Below are 19,328 nucleotides of genomic sequence, written 5' to 3' on the forward strand. Positions count from 1 at the left end.
CACTTCTGCCAGAAAGTCATTGAGCTTCAGCACAGTTTGTCCCTGGTCGAGACTGGGGAAGCACAGAAAGTTCGAGGGGGCAGGGACGGATGAGGAAACCGGGGCTTGGCCGAATATCTTTTTTAATTGTTCTGCGGATTTTATTTGGGGGAGGATGGGGGCATTTAGGGTAGTTCGCTGGGTTAGTGAAGAGGAGAGATTCCGAGGGAATCGTTCAACCTCCCACTCAGGTGTTTTTAAGTTTGGGGCGAGGCCGGTGAGGCCGAGGCGCGGGCGGCAAGGGGCGCTCTTGAGCGACGGGGCTCGGCCTCCGCGGCTGCCCAGGGGCCCGGGGCCAGTGTGCTTTTCATTCCGAGAAGAGAAAAAAAGGCAAGTGTCACGAGCTGAATTACGAAAAGAACGGAGAATGATGTAACACCCACTGCTCTTCTGAGTGTTATTTTTCAGGCAACCACCTTGGCTTCATTTTTTTTTGTTTCTGGGTTTTTTTGGTTTGTTTTTGGGATAAGGTGTCACCCTGGCACGCAGGCTGGAGTGCAGTGGTGCAATCATAACTTATTGCAGCCTGGACCTCCTGGGCTCAAGTGATCCTCCCGCCTCAGCCTCCTGAGTGGCCGGGACGACAGGCGAGCGCCACCACGCCCAGCTGATTATTTTTATTTTGCAGAGATGAGGTCTCACTATGTTGCCCGGGTTGGTCTCAAACTCCTGGCCTCAAGCAGTCCTCCTGTTTTGGCCTCCCAAAGTGCTGGGATTACAAAGGTGAGCCACTGCGCCCGGTCTGGCTTCATTTTTGAAATAAAAATAAGGCAAAAACGACAACAACAATCAGGGCCAGAATTTGCACCTATTTGAAAGCTAGTTTAAGTTTGCAAGACCAAAAGCCTTTTCTCCATTCCAGTCTCCCCATTCTCATCCACCCATTAACAGTGATCTCTGTGGCCTTCGGTATGGGTTATATTGTCCTGCAGATGGTAATATGTTGCAGATACTTATCTTCAAATTACCACATTTGCTTATGTTTACCTCCTTTCATTTGATTGTAAGCTCTTCAAGAGCAGAAGTCTCTTTTTATTTTTATTTTATTATTATTATTATTTGAGATGGAGTTTTGCTCTTGTTGCCCAGGCTGGAATGCAATGGCATGATCTCGGCTCACGGCAACCTCCGCCTCCCAAGTTCAAGTGATTCTCCTGCCTCAGCTTCCCGAGTAGCTGGGATTACAGGCATGCGCCATCACGCCCAGCTAATTTTGTATTTTTAGTAGAGACAGAGTTTCTCCATGTTAGTCAGGCTGTTCTCAAACTCCCGACCTCAGGTGATCCACCCGTCTCGGCCTCCCAAAGTGCCGGGATTACAGGTGTGAGCCACCACGCCCAGCCTCTTTTTATTTTTATTTTTTTCTTTTTCTTAACAGTGCAGGGTTTGGTATTTACCTGCTATGCTCACAGTAAGTCTTCAGCAAATAATCATTAATTCATTCAGCAGTAATTCTGGCCATTAGGTTTCTCTGCCTTACCCTTGAAGACACGTTATTTTGTGTAATACTGAAAGGAAGAATGTGTTCTATCCCTGCAAACATAGTTCCTTTCATTTGACACTTACAGTGGGAATTCTAAGTGTGGAACTTCCCAAAAGCTGCTAGCGGGCTGATGACCTACTGTAGGCAAGATAGTAATGATAGCTAATGCTTCATAGCACTTACCAGGTGCCATTCCCTATATTGATTTCTGTACATGTATGAACTCGTTTAATCCTCACAATGCGGTGAAGTACTACGTCAGAGGCGTTGGAACCAGAGAATTCTGTCTTGAATAGGAGCTGGGTGAAATGAGGCTGAAACCTACTGGGCTGCATTCCCGGACGGTTAAGGCATTCTAAGTCACAGGATGAGATAGGAGGTGGGCACAAGATACAGGTCATAAAGACCTTGCTGATAAAACAGTTTGCAGTAAAGAAGCTTAGCAAAACCAAAACCAAGATGGCGATGAGAGTGACCTCTGGTTGCCCTCACTGCTACATTCCCACCAGCACCATGACAGTTTACAAACACCATGGCAACATCAGGAAGTTACCCTATAGGTCTAAAAATGGGAGGTGTAAATCACCCCTTGTTTAGGATAAAATCAAGAAATAACCATAAAAATGGGCAACCAGCAGCCCTTAGGGCTGCTCTGTGGAGTAGCCTTTTTTTTTTTTTTTTTTTTTTTATGAGACAGAGTCTCGCTCTGTCACCCAGGCTGCAGTGGTGCTGCTGTCTCGGCTCACTGCAACCTCCACCTCCCGGGTTCAAGCAATTCTCCTGCTTCAGCCTCCCGAGTAGCTGGATTACAGGCGCACGCCACCACGCCCGGCTAATTTTTGTATTTTTAGTAGCAATAGGGTTTCACCATGTTGGCCAGGCTGGTCTCGAACTCCTGACCTCAAGTGATCTACCTGCCTCAGCCTCCCAAAGTGCTAGGATTACAGGCTTGAGCCACCATGCCTGGCCAAGTAGCCATTCTTTTATTCCTTTACTTTTCTAATAAACTTGTTTTCACTTTAGTCTATAGACTCATCCCAAATTCTTTCTCGCTCAAGATCCAAGAACCCTCTTTTGGGGTCTGGATCAGGACTCCTCTCCGGTAACACTATCACTGTCCCCATTTTATGGATAAGGAAACGGAAGCACTGGGAAATTCAGTAACTTGCCCAAATTCACATAACCAGTAACTGGCAGGGTCAGGGTTTGCTCCCAGCCTGTAGAATCCATGCTTTTACCACTAATGAATAAGGTGACCTTATGTATAAGGACTTTTGTTTTGGGGGAGGAAGGGAGAAGGAAGAAGATTTTCATGTGTTTGTAGGGGTGGTTGGGGACAAAATCAGAAATGAGGTTGAAAGGAGGAACAATGGGCACCTGCTCTGCCATTTGAGCCACTTCGTGGCAGGAAGAGTGAGGATGGGAGGCTGCAGAGCTGATGTGTGGAAGATGGAGGCTCCGGGCTCTAGCAGGGCTATACTGGGCCTGGATGCCACCCAGTGTATAGTGAGGGCCATTCTTTACAGCTCCTCACTCTGCCGCAGGCCACCAAGTCGCTTTCACACCTGACTGGACATCGCTTCCCCAACAGTAGGTTCACGGCAGATGGTGATGCCAGGGCAGCTGGGCAGTGGCCAAGAGGCTGGAGCGAAATACAATGAGAGGCCTTGTGCCGAGCGCATGTGAAGTATACTGTGCAGCCAACCCAGAAATAACTGGGGAGACTTCAGAGAATGCATCAGAATTCCTGAATGAGCCAGCAAGGGCTCAGAGCTGTTGAGACTGAAATGTGGATGTTACTGTGATCTCATTTGCGCTTGCTGCTGGTGAGAGCTAGGACATTTGAGTTTTACCTACCGTGGAATTATCATACAGCCATTATACCAGGCTAGTGCAGACCTCTATTTATTGACATGGAAAGAGTCACAGTCTAGTGACTCTTTACAAACAGGAAGGCAGAAGTCCCCAGCACTTTTCAGGGACCCAGGCTCTGAGTACAAAGGGAAAGTCCAGTCAGCTGGCCTGCTGTGTTGGGGTGGTCACTGACAGAGTTTAAGACATGGTATCTGAAACCCACGGTAATAGAAAACAGTCTTTGGGCTGGTCGCAGTGGCTCACGCCTATAATCCCAACACTTTGGTTGGCCAAGGCAGGAGGCTCACTTGAGCCCAGGAGTTCAAGACCAGCCTGAGCAACATAGAGAGACCCCCATCTCTACCAATAAAAAATAAAAAATGAAAAACAGCCAGGTGTGGTGGCACATGCCTGTGGTCCCAGCTGGATGGGAGGCTGAGGTGGGAGGATTGCTGGGGCCTGTGAGATTGAGGCTGTGCAGTGAGCCATGACTGCATCACTGTCCTCCAGCCTGGGTGACAGAGTAAGACCTTGTCTCAAAAAAATAAATACATAAAAATAAAACAGTCTTTAGAATATTGAGGTTAATTTCTCTACCCAGAAAGCAATCTTTAATTTTATTAATAAGAACACAAAAGAAGGTAGGTAGTATCCCAGGCAGCTGACTGCTGACATTTGGAACAGTGGCAGCAGCGATATCACAGGAAGCACATCTGTATGTCAGGCACTGTTAGCGGCCAGTCTCTTCCTCCATCCGGTGAACCTGGGCTCCGTTCAGCTGCTGGGCAAGGGTCTGCTTCAGCAAGGGCAAGCCCCTCCCTAGCCCCCACTGGCAAATCTTGATTCATCTGTACCAGACATGGTAAGTCTATTCCCTTTGCTGGAAATTGTTTTGGAAAGGGTCTGCGATGCAATTCTGGCCAAGTTTAGGAAAGTTTTCCTGCTTTTTAAAACAACAGCCTCTCTTCTGGCTTTGGGACACTGAGAAGAAGTGATGCTGGGCCTGCTGGAGCCATCTTGCATCTGCGAGGCTTCCATTAAGTAGGAGCTGAAGGACTGCGATGGCAGAGTAGAGAGAAGAAGAACATGAGTCCTCAGTGATGCTGCTGACCCGCAGAAACCGCCAGTCCCGACACCCCCGAACTTCAGACCTCGTTTTGATTCAGAGACACATTTATACATTTCATATACACACATATATATGTATACATACATATACACATATACATATATATACACATATATACACATATACATATATATACACATATACATATATATACACATGTACATATATATACACATATACATATATACTTTTTTTTTTTTTTTGAGACAGAGCTTTGCTCTTGTCGCCCAGGCTGGAATGCAGTGGCATGATCTCGGCTCACTGCAACCTCCACCTCCTGGGTTCATGTGATTCTCCTGCCTCAGCCTCCCAAGTAGCTGGGATTACAGGTGTGCACCATCACGCCCAGCTAATTTTTGTATTTTTAGTAGAGACAGGGTTTCACCATCCTGGCCAGGCTGGTCTTGAATTCCTGACCTCAGATAACCCACCCACCTCAGCCTCCCAAAGTGCTGGGATCACAAGCATGAGCCACCAGAGCCAGTCGCATTTTCATATTCTTAAATGCAGGATGTGTCTTACAAGCAATGGCATCTCAGTTTGAGTGAATTACAAAATGTGAGATTTTAGGCTGGGCACGGTGGCTCACACCTGTAATCCCAGCACTTTGGGAGGCCGAGGACAGTGGATCACGAGGTCAGGAGATTGAGACCATCCTGGCTAACACAGTGAAACCCCATCTCTACTAAAAATACAAAAAAAAAAATTAGCCAGGCATGGTGGCAGGTGCCTGTAGTCCCAGCTACTCAGGAGGCTGAGGCAGGAGAATGGCTTGAACCCGGGAGGCAGAGCTTGCAGTGACTGGAGGTTGTACCACTGCACTCCAGCCTGGGCGACAGAGCGAGACTCCGTCTCAAAAAAAAAAAAAATAAAAAGTGAGATTTTAAAAAGAAATCTTATTAAGTCATTTTAAGTTGGGTGTTCTGTTTCAGTCAAATCATCCTAAATGATATCTTTTAAAAATAATTCTTCCCAGAAGAATGGATCATGGCAGAATACAGAAAATGAGCTCATGTGTGCAAGCTTCCTTTCTGAAATCATAACAGCTATGTGTATATGAAGTGTTTACTCTGTGGCAGGTACTCTGGAAGCACCCTTTATTCACTGTCTCATCTGATTCTCATGACATCCCTGTCATCCCCCACCCCCCACCCTTCCCATTTCACAGCTGAGGAAGTCAAGGTGCAGAAAGGTTAAAGGAACTCGTAAGTGAAGGCACTGAGATCTGAACTCCAACAATCCAGCCTAAAAACCCATGGTCTCAGCCACCATGCCATGTTTCCTAAAAAAATTACACTATGACAGTGGAACGTTTTTGCTTAACTCCAGAGACTTTAATTCACCCACCTAGAAAACCCGTCATGAAAACATAGAGGATTTTTTCCTGAGAGTTCTTAGGACCGTGAAACTGTGTCACAAATCCTGTTCAGAAATCTGGGATCATGCAGATGACCAGGCAGATGGAAGAAAAGTAAAAATATAAAAATAAAAAAACCTGGGATCACTGCTTTAAGTTTCACCTAGCTTTAACTTTCTGGAGGAGGAGAAATATAACACAGACCCTATGCATTGAGAATAGATGGCGTTGGAGTTGTGGATTATCTGTCCTTGCCAACAGTGTCCAGGAAGAAAAGCGACGCATTTGACTTCCCTGCTTGGCAGAGCCACTGCCTCTAGAGTATTACTCAAAAATTGATTTTTAAAAAATAAAAATAAATGAATTTGAAGACGATATAATGTTCCATGGATCTCTTCTGTTATTTCCTGGGCATGTCTCTCCATGCCCAGAAACCCTTGCCTTCTCACAGCTGTTGCATAACCTTTGCTTGTGGTGGTGTTTGTTCCTGTTGCCTTGAAAGTCCCTTCACTGCATTCTCTTCTCTGCTCTGCAAATTCCAGCTTGTACTTAAATACTTCCTGCGAAGTTGTGACTGAGATGCTGCAACAATTCCCGAGCTGTTTCATCGTGGCACCTTCCTGGTGGCAGGTGGATTAGCACATTGTCTGCAACCCAGGATGACCTGGAGGAAAGTCCCAGCTCTACTGACTGTAGCTGAGTAACCTTGGCAAAGGTCACCTCAATTCTCTCTGAGTCTTATTTTCTCATCTGTAAAATGAGGAGGAGGAGGAGGATCATCCAAACATCACGGGACTTCGTTAAATCAGTGCTTCGGAGCATTTAGCACAGCGCCTGGCGCAAGGTAAGCACTTGATAAATGGGAGTTCGTGTTATTTCAACATACTTTGAACACTCGTCCCACTGTTTGATGATTATTTGTTTGTACGTCTGGCTTTTCTGCTAGATGGTGAGCAAAACAAGCATCATCATTCTTGTTTTGTTTCTAACTCTAAATCATCTTTATTCTCGTGTAACTTACATACAATACAGTATAACCATTTACAATGTACGGTTCAGTAGTCCAGTAAGTGTATAGACCCATGTAACCACAATCCCAGTTAAGATTAAGAACATTGTGGTCACCTCAAAAGCACCTTCTTAGGCAGGTGTGGTGGCTCATGCCTGTAATCCCAACACTTTGGGAGGCCGAGGCCGATGGATCACCTGAGGTGAGGAGTTTGAGACCAGCCTGGCCAACGTGGCGAAACCCCGTCTCTACTAAAAATACAAAAAATTAGCCGGGTGTGATGGTGGGCATCTGTAATCCCAGCTACTCAGGAGGCTGAGGCAGGAGAATCGCTTGAACCTGGGAGGTGAGGTTGCAGTGAGCCAAGATCGCACCATTGCACTCCAGCCTAGCTGACGAAAGCAAAACCCCATCTCAAAAAAAAAAAAAACCTTCTAGGCCGGGCACGGTGGCTCACACCTGTAATCCCACCACTTTGGGAGGCCGAGGCGGGTGGATCACTTGAGGTCAGGAGTTCAAGACCAGCCTGGCCAATATGATGAAATCCCGTCTCTACTAAAAATACAAAAATTAGCTGGGCGTGGTGGTGCAAGCCTATAGTCCCTGCTACTCAGGAGGCTGAGGCAGGAGAATCGCTTGAACCCAGGAGGCAGAGGTTGCAGTGAGCCAAGATCGTGCCACTGCACTCCAGCCTCGGTGACAAAGTGAGACTCCATCTCAAAAAAAAAAAGAAACAACAACAACAACAAAAAACCTTCTTACCGTTGCAGTCAACCCCCACGATATCTAACCCTGGCCCCAGTCAACCACTGATGCCTTCTGTCACTATCAGTCGGTTCTGCCTGTTCTAGAATTCCATGTACATGTCATCATCACACAGTAGGGGCTCTTTTGTGTCTGGCTTCTCTCAATTTACCCATGTGGTCGGCATCGGCAGTTCATTTCCTTTTCATTGCTGAGTATTATTCTGTCTTATCTCAGTGTGTTTATCTATTCCCATGTTGAGGAATATTTAGGCTGTTTCCAGTTTGGAGCTGTTAATAATAAAGCTACCATGAACATCTTTGCAGTCTTTTTTGTGGATGTTAAGTTTTCATTCCTCTGGGATAAGTTTATAAGAAACCACCATGCTGGTTTCCCAAGTGGTTATAACACTTCACCAGTCCCCAGCCGTGTATGACAGGGTCACATCTTGGACAGTACTTACTATGGTCAGCCTTCAGCTTTAACCACTGGTGGGCATGTAGTGGTGTGTCATTGGGCTTTCGATTTGTACGTGGAATATCTTTCTTTCCCAAAGTGCTGGTATTACAGGCCTGAGCCACCGCGCCCAGCCGCATGTTGAACAACTTTCTGTGTATTTTAGCTGTATGTATATTTTTTGTTGTAGTGTCTATTCAAACCTTTCCCCACTTTTTTATTGGGCTGTCTTATTATCGAATTGTAAAAGTTCTTTATGTGGATACAAGTCCTTTCTCAGATTTTTGTTTGGCAAATATTTACTCCTAGTCTTTCCAAGAGCAGAGGTTTAATTTTGATAAAGTCCAGTGTATTGATTTTTCTTTTCTGGTTAGTGCTTTTTGTATCCTGTTGAAAGGACCTTTCTTTCTGCATTGGATTACCTTTGCTGCATCTGTTTTTGGATTCCATTGATCTGTGTGTATATCCTTATGAATCTCACACTGTCTTGACCTCTGATTCTGTCTCCTCCTCACCTTAGCAAAGCCACTGTCATCCGCTTGGGTTTCCCCTCCCCAAGGCACAGTCAGGGAACTGTCTCCAGGCAGAAGCTGAGGCAGTCATGGGGTCACTGTCCTGTGTGCTGCCAGTTGTCAAGTGTCTGTTGCTTATATCTTGCCCAGTTTTCTGGTTGTTTGTGGCAGAAGGTCTTAATCCATTTCTGGATCCACAGTGCCTGGCACACAGCACTCCAGACACAGTTCATTACAGTCGCTTTCGATTGGGAAAGTCGGTGGGGCCCCCAGAGAGCTTCTGGTCCATCCCCTTCATTTTACTAAACTGTTCTTTTCCTGAGGAGATCACTAGTCCTCTACGTCCTCACTCCAGCCCACCTGGGTTTGACAAATGTTTATCAAATGAGGAAACCGAGGTCCAGAGAACAAAAGGTCACAGGGACAGGCAGGGTTGGGCTGGCAGAACTAGGCCACCTAGGCTGGGACCTTCCTATAGGACCAACCGGCAGGGCAGGGCCTGTCTCTCATCGAGTGTCACTCCTGACACCTGATACAGGGTTCGTACATTGCAGGTTCCCAGGACATGCTTGTTAAATAAATGACCAAATGAACACGTTAATTTCTTTTAATGCTTGGTTCAAATGGCTTCTGCCTCTGCATATGATATTGTGTGTGTATATGTTTGTGTATGTGTATGTCTCTGTGTATGTATGTTTATGTGTATCTGTGTGTGTGTGGCTGTGTGTATGTGTGTGTATGTTATGTGTGTCTGTGTGTATATGTCTGTATGTGTGTGAATGTGTGTGTCTGTATATATGTGTGTATGTGTGAACGTGTGTGTGTGCGTATGCATGTGTATCTGTGATTATGTGTGTCTGTGTGTGTATGTGTGTTGTGTCTGTGTATGTATATGTCTGTGTGTATGTGTGTGTGAATGTATATGTCTATGTCTGTGTATGGGTGTGTATGTGTGAATGTTTATGTGTGTGAATGTGTATGTGTATGTTTATATATGTGTATGTCTGTGTATGTGTGTCTGTGTATGTTTATGTGTATGTATGTATGTGTATGTTTATATATGTGTATGTCTGTGTATGTGTGTCTGTGTATGTTTATATATGTGTATGTGTATATGTGAATGTGTGTTATGTGTGTCTGTGTATGTGTATGTCTGTGTGTATGTGTGTGAATGTTTGTATATGTGTATGTCTGTGTATGTGTGTGTGTGAATGTGTGTTATGTGTGTCTATGTGTATGTGTATATGTGTGAATATGTATATGTGTATGTCTGTGTATGTGTATGTGTGTTGTGTGTGTGTCTCTGTGTGAATGTATGTCTGTGTGTGTACTGTATGTTTGTATAAGTGTATGTCTGTGTGTGTGTATGTGTGTGAATGTATGTGTCTCTGTGTGAATGTGTGTGTGTGTGTGTGTGTGTGTTTTCACATAGGGACAGGATTGGCCTCTCCTCCCCAGGCTCACAGGCTGAGTGTGTTAGTAAATTTTTAAAAATTTTCTCAGCCCCCCACTACAGTCATAATCCCCACTAGGGGGCACATGTGTCCCACAGAGAGGGGCTGTGCTCCTTAGGCACAAGGACTGGCTTCCCGCTGTCAGTGTATTGCCCCTCAAAGCCACCTCCTTGGTCTCCATGCCCTGCACCCTCCCCCTGCAAAAACAAATCAAAACAACCTTCCTCACCAGGCTCCCCATCCCCAGCGGGGCTGCTAGCTGCCATCCTTTCCTCTCCCCAGGGCCCTGCCCCTGGCTGAAGGAGGCAACGGAGTGGCAGTGGCAGTGACTGTGGGTGATGACCTCGCTGTCCGTCATCCCTGCCAGGGGCCACCACATCCTCCCTGAGGAAGATTGAGGGGTCCTAAAGGGGCAGCTCTCCTCTCCCCCTCACCTGGGAGGCAAGAACCTCCTCTCCCCCTCACCTGAGAGGCAAGAACCAGCCTCTCAGGGCCCAGAGTCTGGTCTGCCCTTGAATGTGAGTTCCTGAAGACGGAACAGTGGCAATGACCCTGGCCAACCCCAGCCCACTTGCAAAGGCAGGCTGGGCGGGACCACAGCTCCATTCCTTGTGCCTTGTAGACAGGTCACAATCAGAATTTCCTCACGGCCCCCAACTCAAGACTCGGGCCCCCTCTATCCCAAGCTTTGGCGTCAAATTTCCCAGGCTCAGGTCCTGGCTTCACTGCCAGCTGTGAGTGACCTTGAGCAAGTTCTGTGAACCTCACTTTCCTTATTGGATAAATGATAACAGTTCCTGCCGCATAAATGAAACAGTGCGTAAAATACAGCAGCTGGCACGGTGCCTAGCACATAGTAAGCGCCCAATGCATGTTAGTGGTTATTAATCATACGATTAGTATCATCATTATATTAATATAAGCTTCCGTGCAAACCAAACTGTTCTTCTGAAGTTCACAAAGAAGCATTATCTTCCTCTAGCTCTAGGCCTTGGGCTTCTTAACAGTGAGGCCCCCCACAGGGGCTACGGGAGCCTGAGGAACCAGCAGGGTTTGCTCTCTCGCCATTGTGCCTGACTCAGAGTGGGCACCGTGCCCTACCCATCTAGTCTTGGCCCAGCACCTCTACTGTTTGCCCTTGCCCAGGACTGTCTGCACACACCCACACACAACCGCACACTTGGAGTGGGTGGGTACTCCCCAAGGTGACATCTACACCCCAGGGTGACAATGGACAGCCACAGCTGTGGTGGCTACTTCCCTCGCTCCCACCACACCCCCACCGCCTCATTAGTTCCCTGGTCATGCTCCAGTCTCCAGGAGAGACTGGCAGCCGCCCTGAGCCTCAGTTGCAGGAGCAGCACCTCTCTGCTCCTGGCTGCTGCCCTCAGCCACCCTGCAGCTCCAAGCAGCCTTTCCCCATCACTCAGGCTCCCCCAGCAGAGAGATTAGCATTCACACGGAGGAAGCCACCACAGCAGGGCAGCGCCTCCTGTCTTGTCAAGGAGCTGAGGTCCATTCCGGAAGCAGAGCCAGCTGGGAGTGGCACTGTCCAGGTCGAGGCCACCACTGGAGGTTGGGACACGGTTCTGGGCACAGAGAGGCAGTGGTGGTCTTCTCCAGTACAGGCTTACAGGGGGCTTCCCCACCCCAGCAATGCCACCCTCTGCCATCCTCTGATCTGTTGCAGAACTACCGGTCGCCCAGCTCTGTGTATGTGGAGAGACAGCAGGAAGGACCACAGAGTGAGGATGGGAGGAACTCTACCCGTCCTGAATCTACCACTGTTCAGTAATTTACAGTTCAAACCGGATTGTGCCAGCTGACATATATGGGACACTTACCCAACATGCTAAGCATCTTCCATGCGTTATCTAATCAACCCTTACAACTCTAAGAGACAGATACCAGTAGGCTCTCCATCCTACAGCTAAAAAAACTGAGGCACAGAGGTGTTCAGAAACTTACCCAGGCCACAGAGGTAGGATGTGCTGGCGGAACAAGGTTCAAACCCAGGAGCTCTGACTCTGGACACCTTGCTCTTGGACTCTGTTATTTCACAGTAGCCAGCACCCCGGACCAGAAGGGACCCCACCCTTTGGCTCAGCTCTCCCTCTCTAGTTGCCCTTTATTTGCCCTCTCCCAAGCCCCTGAGCACTCCTGCTCCCATTCCCAAGCAGCGGCTCTTTGCAAGGAAAGGGAGGAAAAAGGACTCAGCCTCCGTGGGGACAGTGTCATAGTCAGGATTTAATTCCCCCATTTAAAGGTCCACCCTTGCCCTGAGCTTCACACTAACCCCTGTGATGGGAGCCAGTGGGCCAAGGAAGGGGCACCCGGGTCCCAGGAGCCTTCTGTGGGGAGCTCTAGGCTGAGAGAGGTAACTTTCTGCAGCAGGAGCTGCAAATGTGCAGATTGTGCAGAGAGCCCGGGGTGGGAGAGGCCCCGGGAATAAGAGGCGAGCGTGGGCTGGGTGTGCGGGGAAGGTGTAAACACAATCTGCTCCCACCAAAGCCAGCCTGCTCCCTGGGGGAGACAGCCCCCCACCCAGCCCACATGGCACCCCAGCTGCCCAGGCAACCTCCAAGCCCAGGCAGCCACGGCCCCGCTGGCCGCCAGCAGCCCCTTCCTCTCTCTTTCCCGCCCTTCCTCTGGATGGGATCCCTGGAGCAGCCACCACCTCCTGCGCAGGTTCTCAGAACAGTGCTGTGGAGGGGCGCTGCCCTGCGGAAGTGCGTCTGGGCCATGAGCCAGCTCCATGACCTTGGCCTGACAATTCCTCAGACCAGTGGAAGGAGATGGGCAACTTGGAAATGGTAGCAAGGATGAGGTGACAGGAACATGGCAAATAGATTAGAGAATAAATGCAGATAGGATCGGGGAACACAGACTGGGTCCCGGGAACAGTGCCCTCTGGCCCTCAGCCTGACAGGCCTGTCACCAGGAAGGCCGATGCCTCCAAAGAGAGAGACAGGCTGACAGGAGCTGAGACAGGTGATCACAGGCTCACGGCCTGGGTCAGGCTGGCGCTCTGGCTTTGCCTCTGCAGGCTCCTTCCCTAGTGTGACTTTCCCCCTGCCTCCTGCCTGCCCTACTTTGAGAGGTTCCCACAGAACTGCCTTCGCACACACCCCAGCCAGGCTCCCCGAGGTACCAGCAGCCCCTCCCAAGCAGGGTGCGCCTCCTCCCCCACCCTGAGCGCCTCCCCAGCGGTTCCCTCTCTTTGCGGTGTCCCTCACCCTTTCCCTTCCTTCCCTTCAGAGGCAGAGCGGCGGCTGAGGTGCTGCTGTCTAGAGAACTCCATCTCCTACTGCCTGGAAGTCAAGGGCACGGGCCAGCGAGGCAGAGACATCGCCGCTGGGCTGGGAGGGGGGCTGGCTGGGGAGGAGAGACGCGTGTGCACAGAGGCACGGGGGGCTTTTGAAGACTAATAGCTGTGAGACATCAGGAGCAGCTGCCTGCAAGGTCTGCGCCTGGATCTGGGAACAGAAGCGGAAATCTGCTTTTATCTCTGCTCAGGATCACGCAGGATTGGAAAGAGAGAACTGGCAGAGCAGCTGGGGGCAAAGGAGGCAGCCGCTGGGACTGAGCATCAGCAAATTGATAAAAACAAGTGTCAGGCTTTTTCCTTCCCACACGCTACTGCCCGTTTGGAACACACGCGCTTGCACACATACAGAAAACACATTCGGAGGACAAGCTGTCCGTTGCTCCCATCCAGCTGCAGGCAGATATGTCACAGATCCAACTGGCATTTCTTATTGATAATTTCAGCAGAGCAGCCAGTGACAGGATGAGCTCTGGGAACTGGGGAAAGGCAAATGAGACAAAAGCGAGTGCCACTGTGGCAAACTGACAGCAGCATCTCGGACCACAAGTGGAGGCTTAACAGAATAGCTCCTGGGCTGACAGGCAGTTGGCCAGGCCAGCAAACCACCCCCAACCCCTGCAAACTGTGTTAGGTGCCAAGGGGAGGCCGCCTGCCACGGTGGGTAGGAGCGTGGGCCCTGCAGCTCCAGCGTGAGCCTGGGAGCCTCCACTTCCTAGCTAGGTGATGTTGGGAAATTATTTAACCTCTCTCTGTGTTTCCCCATTTAGAAATTGTGGATAATAACATTACCAGGCTCTGTGGGTGACTGAAGATTAAATTACAGAATGAATGGAAGCCCTTGCTTAGCAAATGTGAGCTATCAGCCGTCCCTTGCTTCTGGGGTCTACTCACTCCTTACTTATTCCTGCCTCTTGCCTGGGCTGCTGGCTGCCCCGGAATTAGCCTGGCAGACCCAGCAAGTCCCTCATCCTAGGCTTTCTCAGGTTCAGCAGTCCCTCAAAGGAGCCTCAGGAACTCAGATGGAAGGAAGCCTGTCCGAGGGCAGCGGGAACGTCTGCTCTTTCTGCCAGGCCTGGCCAGGTCCTGCTCAGGAGCGCACACCCAGGGCCCGGGGAAAGGGGAGACTGGCAGGTCCCGGGCTGACAGGGAGGCGTCTACCTTCTCTAGTGCTGCTTCCCCCCATTCTCCCTCTTGCTGCTGCTTCAGCTCCCACAGCATCCTCCTGGGCTAGGGGACGAACCAGGACCTGAGCTGAAACAGAAAACCAGAACAGATCAGCACTTCTCCCACACCTGGGGATGGGACTCGCACTTCAGAGTGGCTGTTCCAGAGCACTGCCTCTCCCTTGGACGTCCTCCGACACTGCCCTCATGCCCCAGCACAACCACCTCGCCATCCCCAAGCCTAGAAAACGTGGTCAACGCACACCTGGTTCTCTTCAAACTAACCCTTGCCCCAAGGCCTGGAACACAACAGGCTCAAGGTAGCAGCCAAAGGCACAAGTCCATCCACCTACTTTGAACCTCCATCAGTGACCACAAGAGCTGAACACTGCCCGCTATCCTCCCACATGGCCGGGCCTTGCCTATTGCTTCCTGCCTGTCCCCAGCCTTGCCCTCTGCCCTCCCCAGCTCCCAGCCCTGCCTTACCTGCCTGAGCCAGCTGATCCCAGTCTCTGGGCCTGAGCCCCACCTGCAGAGGTGAGGGCTTACTTCAGAGGTTCTTTCTCCCTAAACAGAGGAAAGCACTGGGGTCAGGATTGAAGGGCATGACCTTCCCAGGTTTCTGACTCTCCTCTTCCTCCTCCTCCCATCCCTATCAATTCACCCCAATATTGAGGGGCAGGACCACCTAAGGAATCAGTTGGCATTTAGGACAGTGTGACTGGAGAGTAGAAATGTCACCCCCACCGCCAGCCCTCCACGGCAGCCACCATCGGCAGGTGGTTCCTCGATGTCAGACCAATTTTTCCAGTTAACTGGGTCCCAAGGAGTTAATAGGCAATTGCTTCCTTCTGGCTAAGTCACGCCAGGCCAGGCCTGGCCAGATGGTCCTCAGATTTGGCCTTTTCTCTCCTGCCAGGAGGTCCAGGCCCATTTCATGTAGAAGAGACCCTGCCTGGAATCAGGGGCCTGAACGTCCCGCATTAGCCACAAATGAGATAGATGATCCGGAGCAAGCCATCTAAATCTCCCTGTCCCTCAGTTTCCACAACCATTAACCAAAGATTAAAAACACATGTCCTGCCAATCCTCTGGGGTTACTGAGCCTTCCGAGTGACTTAATATATAAGAAACCTCTGGAGAAAACTAAAGCACAGGTCCCGAGCATGAAACAAGACAGCTGCTAGCATTTATGGAGCAATCACTCTGTACCCTCACCGAAACCTCACAACCACTGTTATTAATCCTAGTTTACATATAAACTGATTGCGCAAATTTCCCCCATAGTCTTTCCATTAGTAAGAGGGAAGCCAGGATTTAAATTCTCTCTGCCCGACTCCAGACCCGAGCTCAATAGCGTGGACCACCCAGCATTTGAGGGCCTCCTATCGGGGGAGGCCCAGGGGTGGTCATTGTAGCTGATTTAACTAGTGATATCAATCAGGCACTATTATGATGATGCCAGCTGGCCTATCCAGTTGAGGTGTCACAGAAATGCCTCCATTTCCTGTACAGTCCCAGGGCTTCCCATTGGGTCTTCTGATCATCAGAATCTCAGGACTCAGAATCCCAGGACTCAGACAACAGGAGACAGAAAGACTGAAGTTCTTTCAGTTGCCAGTTTCAGCATATCTAAGGGACACATTGCTGGCAGGTCCCCACTCAGAAAGAGACATGGATGGTCACAGTACCCGCCACCTGAGTCTTCCCTGTGTGGAGACACCCTCCTGCCAGTGGGCCCTGACCCAAAGATGTCATCGGATCTTTTTTACTCTTTGTTTCACTGGGAGCAAAAAAGTCACTCTTCAGACAGGTCTCCCATGCTAGGTGAGTCCATAGGCACAGAAGGAACCCCTCATGCACAGGAACTTCATAAAGATTTGCTGATTTTTTTCCAGTGTTTGGTTGGGATAGGCGCCCCTATCATCGAACGACACTGGTCACCCAGGGAAGGAAAAGTCTGGAAGTTCCCCCAACTTCACCCCCTAAAGACCACATGGCTGCAGCCTAGGGAAGAGTTAACTTTCTGGCCACTGGAGACAGCGTCCTGCCCGCAGGGTCTGCCCAGCCAATAGCACTCAATGCTGATGATGTCATGCTCCTCCCGCGCCTTCTATTGGGGACTGGACAGCGAATCCCGCCGGAGGCTCAGGCAGCGGAGCTGAGGCGGGGCGGGGGCAGAGCAGGAGGAGGGGGAAGGGCAAGGAAAGGCGAGCAAAGCCACACAGAGCTACTTCTGCCTCATCCCTCCTTCCACTCCCCTGTGCCTTCCGACAGAAGGTGCCCCGGGGGACCGCCCCGTACTGGAGATGAGAGGCACAGCGGCTTTGGTCCAGAGGAGCGAGCTGAGGGCTCCCATTCCCAACCGCAGAAAACAGACATCCAGCCCGCCCAGCAGGCGGACAGGGAGCAGGGTGCCTAGGGCAAGGGCCAGGATACGGTGCACGCACAGGGCGCACACAGGCACACACGTGCACCCCCAGGCATGCACAGCCGCAGCTTCCTTGGCAGCACCTTCCCTCCCCCAGCCCATACTCCTGCCTTACCTGCCTGAGGACTGAGGGTCCGCGTCCACGCTGCTGCCCCTAGCTGCCCCATCCACGTCGCTGGGCTCTCTGTGGGAGGCAAGAGTAGGCAGGAAGAGCTATGGCTGTGCCCAGCCCCTCCCTGTCCCTCCACAGGTCCCGGACGCATTGGGCTATGGGACTAAAGGCTGCAACTAGAGCCTTTGAAGCTCTAAGTCCCCACTGCGCTCTCTCAAGGGTTCCTCAAAATGCCCTCCCAGCCCCCCTAAAGGTTCAGGCAGCCCCTGCCCACCTTCGGCTTGGTGGCAGCCCAGCCCCATGGTTCCCCCCCGACCAACCGCCAGCCATAGCCCTGTCAGTTTCTCACGGTTGGACTCGGTTGGCAAATCGGCGGCGCCAGAGCATGGCCAGGGTGCTGAGCAGGAAAAGGGTGGTGCACATGGCGCAGCTGCCCCATCCCCTCCCAGACCCAGTCTGCAGAAGGCCACAGGCGAGAGGCCAAAATGGCCCCAGCCAGCTCTCTCAGGAGCCACTGCCGTCTGTCCTGCGGTTCCTGCTGGGGATGGATTAGGAGGCTCAAGCTGATTAGTGGGTCAGCGGCCCCGACCTTGTGAGGACTGATTAAGCTCACTGGGCCCACGTTCTCCCCTCCAGCGGTAGGGTCAAGGCGTGCACTGTGGCATTGAGCACGTATTCGGAGTCCCGATCTGATGAGACTGGGCCTTGCTTGCAAGGAGCTACCAGTCTAAACAAATGTGCTGTCAAGTACAGTGACTGCAGTAGAGTGACCCAGGAGTCATTCAAGGCGCCTACAGGGCACTTTCAGAGCTGCAGGCATCAGGGCAACGTTTAAAGAGGAGCAACGGCATCTGAATTTGCAGTGCGCAAGGCAGGATGAGCCCTCAGACGGAAGACGCTGCCGAAGCTACTGACATGAAATCCTGGAGCATCTGCCAGTAACTGCAAGGTGAGTGGAGGTGAAGCAATGATGTCACCGTGGAAGCGTCAGGAGAGGAGGAAGAAAGGGGAGGAATATTCGATAATGAAGCCATAGAAACAGGGGAGACTCAACAGTGAAGGGCTGGCAGTTTTACCCTCTGGACAATCCTCTCCAAACTTTTCTGATTACACGCCCTCTTCAGTAAAAGGCAGAATTCAAGTGTGCACGCACAAAATAGACAGGTGCAGCCACTTACAAATTATATGCTAGACTACTGTACAGATTCATTCCTACACCATACGACTACATTACATTTGCAAAGGATGAGATGAAAAGAAACAGATATACGACTTCTCCTATTTTCTTTCCACATCCCAAGGGGACCTGTTGGGCAGCCACTTGGTCACACCAACTTTGAGAAACTGTTCAGTGTGTGTGGGGGGCATAGAGCCAGCCATGGCCACGCTGAGACATGGGTCTTGGAGTGGTGTGAGAACCTGAACCCACCCACTCCCCTCCACCCCCTCCAAGACCCCCAGGAGGCATCAGATTTTCCTTCCCTCAACAAGGGGGAGACAGTGTCAGAGGCACTGCCACAGGGTCCCCCAGGCACCTGAACTCTGAGCTCCCAAGAAGGGCCCAGGCTGCAGCTGAGGCTGGCCAGGGTGAGTTCTCCTTGCCTCCCCCGGACCTTAAAGTCGGATTTTAAGAATAAATACATGAACCATAGCGAAAGCGCAGAGCCAACCCTTAGCAATGCTTGGGCAATGGGACATCAAGTCTTGAGCGAGGACAAGGGTCCCCGGGAGCCTGAGTGACACCTCTTCCCGACACTGCCAGGCCCTGTCTGGCCTCAGGCTGTCCCCAGGACTGAGCAGCCGCTGCAGGGCAGGCACCATGGGATTCTTCCCCCACCTCTGGCCCAATCTCACACCGCCCTGGATAGGGCCCACCAGGAGGAAGGATTTGCCACCCCCAGGCCCGGAATCGGGCCCTTGGTGGCGGCTGAGATGTCCCCAGCGGCCTGCGCCTTCCTCAAGACTTTTTGTCTGCCAGGTCCTGTCTGCCCTATCCGGTGCCTCTCTGGACTTCCTCCGCCACCAGCTGGGCCAGAATTCAGGGCAGCGCCTGGTTCTTGCCTGTCCGTGTCATTCATAAGCCACGGGGGACTTCTGGCCGCCGCCGCCGCCTTCGTGCACCGAGGGCATGGAGGTGCTGGGCGGGAGGAAAGGGGGCGCAGGCCTCTGGCGCCCGAGGTCGGAGGTGCGCTCAAGTTCCGACAGCCGGGGCGGTGGGCGGGCAGGGGGACGACCCCCGTGCTAACCCCCCAGAGCC

At 51.0% G+C, this 19,328-nt stretch overlaps 1 protein-coding gene and 1 long non-coding RNA gene across 3 annotated transcripts; one reads left to right on the forward strand and one right to left on the reverse strand.

The window, feature by feature from the left end:
* Positions 1-3,960: 3,960 nt before the first annotated feature.
* PRCD (photoreceptor disc component) lies at positions 3,961-17,812 on the reverse strand. 2 transcript variants are annotated; one of them, XM_063616529.1, is made up of 6 exons: positions 17,421-17,812; positions 17,075-17,143; positions 15,019-15,095; positions 14,524-14,616; positions 13,712-13,841; positions 3,961-4,432 (listed from the first exon to the last, which is right to left on the reverse strand). In XM_063616529.1, exons 1-3 carry the CDS (start codon positions 17,492-17,494, stop codon positions 15,074-15,076), a joined length of 165 nt encoding a protein of 54 aa, XP_063472599.1. In that variant the 5' UTR covers positions 17,495-17,812; the 3' UTR covers positions 3,961-4,432; positions 13,712-13,841; positions 14,524-14,616; positions 15,019-15,073. The 2 variants fall into 2 exon arrangements, with proteins under 2 accessions (XP_063472599.1, XP_055098190.1); XM_055242215.2 differs by having other exon boundaries at positions 15,015-15,095; positions 17,421-17,810.
* On the forward strand, positions 6,434-13,718 carry LOC129462305 (uncharacterized). The gene is made up of 3 exons (XR_008650819.2): positions 6,434-6,706; positions 11,728-12,018; positions 13,296-13,718. It is a non-coding gene; the product is annotated as an uncharacterized lncRNA (long non-coding RNA).
* Positions 17,813-19,328: the final 1,516 nt, after the last annotated feature.

This window comes from Symphalangus syndactylus, chromosome 14, assembly GCF_028878055.3.
Source record: "Symphalangus syndactylus isolate Jambi chromosome 14, NHGRI_mSymSyn1-v2.1_pri, whole genome shotgun sequence".
Classification (NCBI taxonomy): domain Eukaryota; kingdom Metazoa; phylum Chordata; class Mammalia; order Primates; family Hylobatidae; genus Symphalangus; species Symphalangus syndactylus.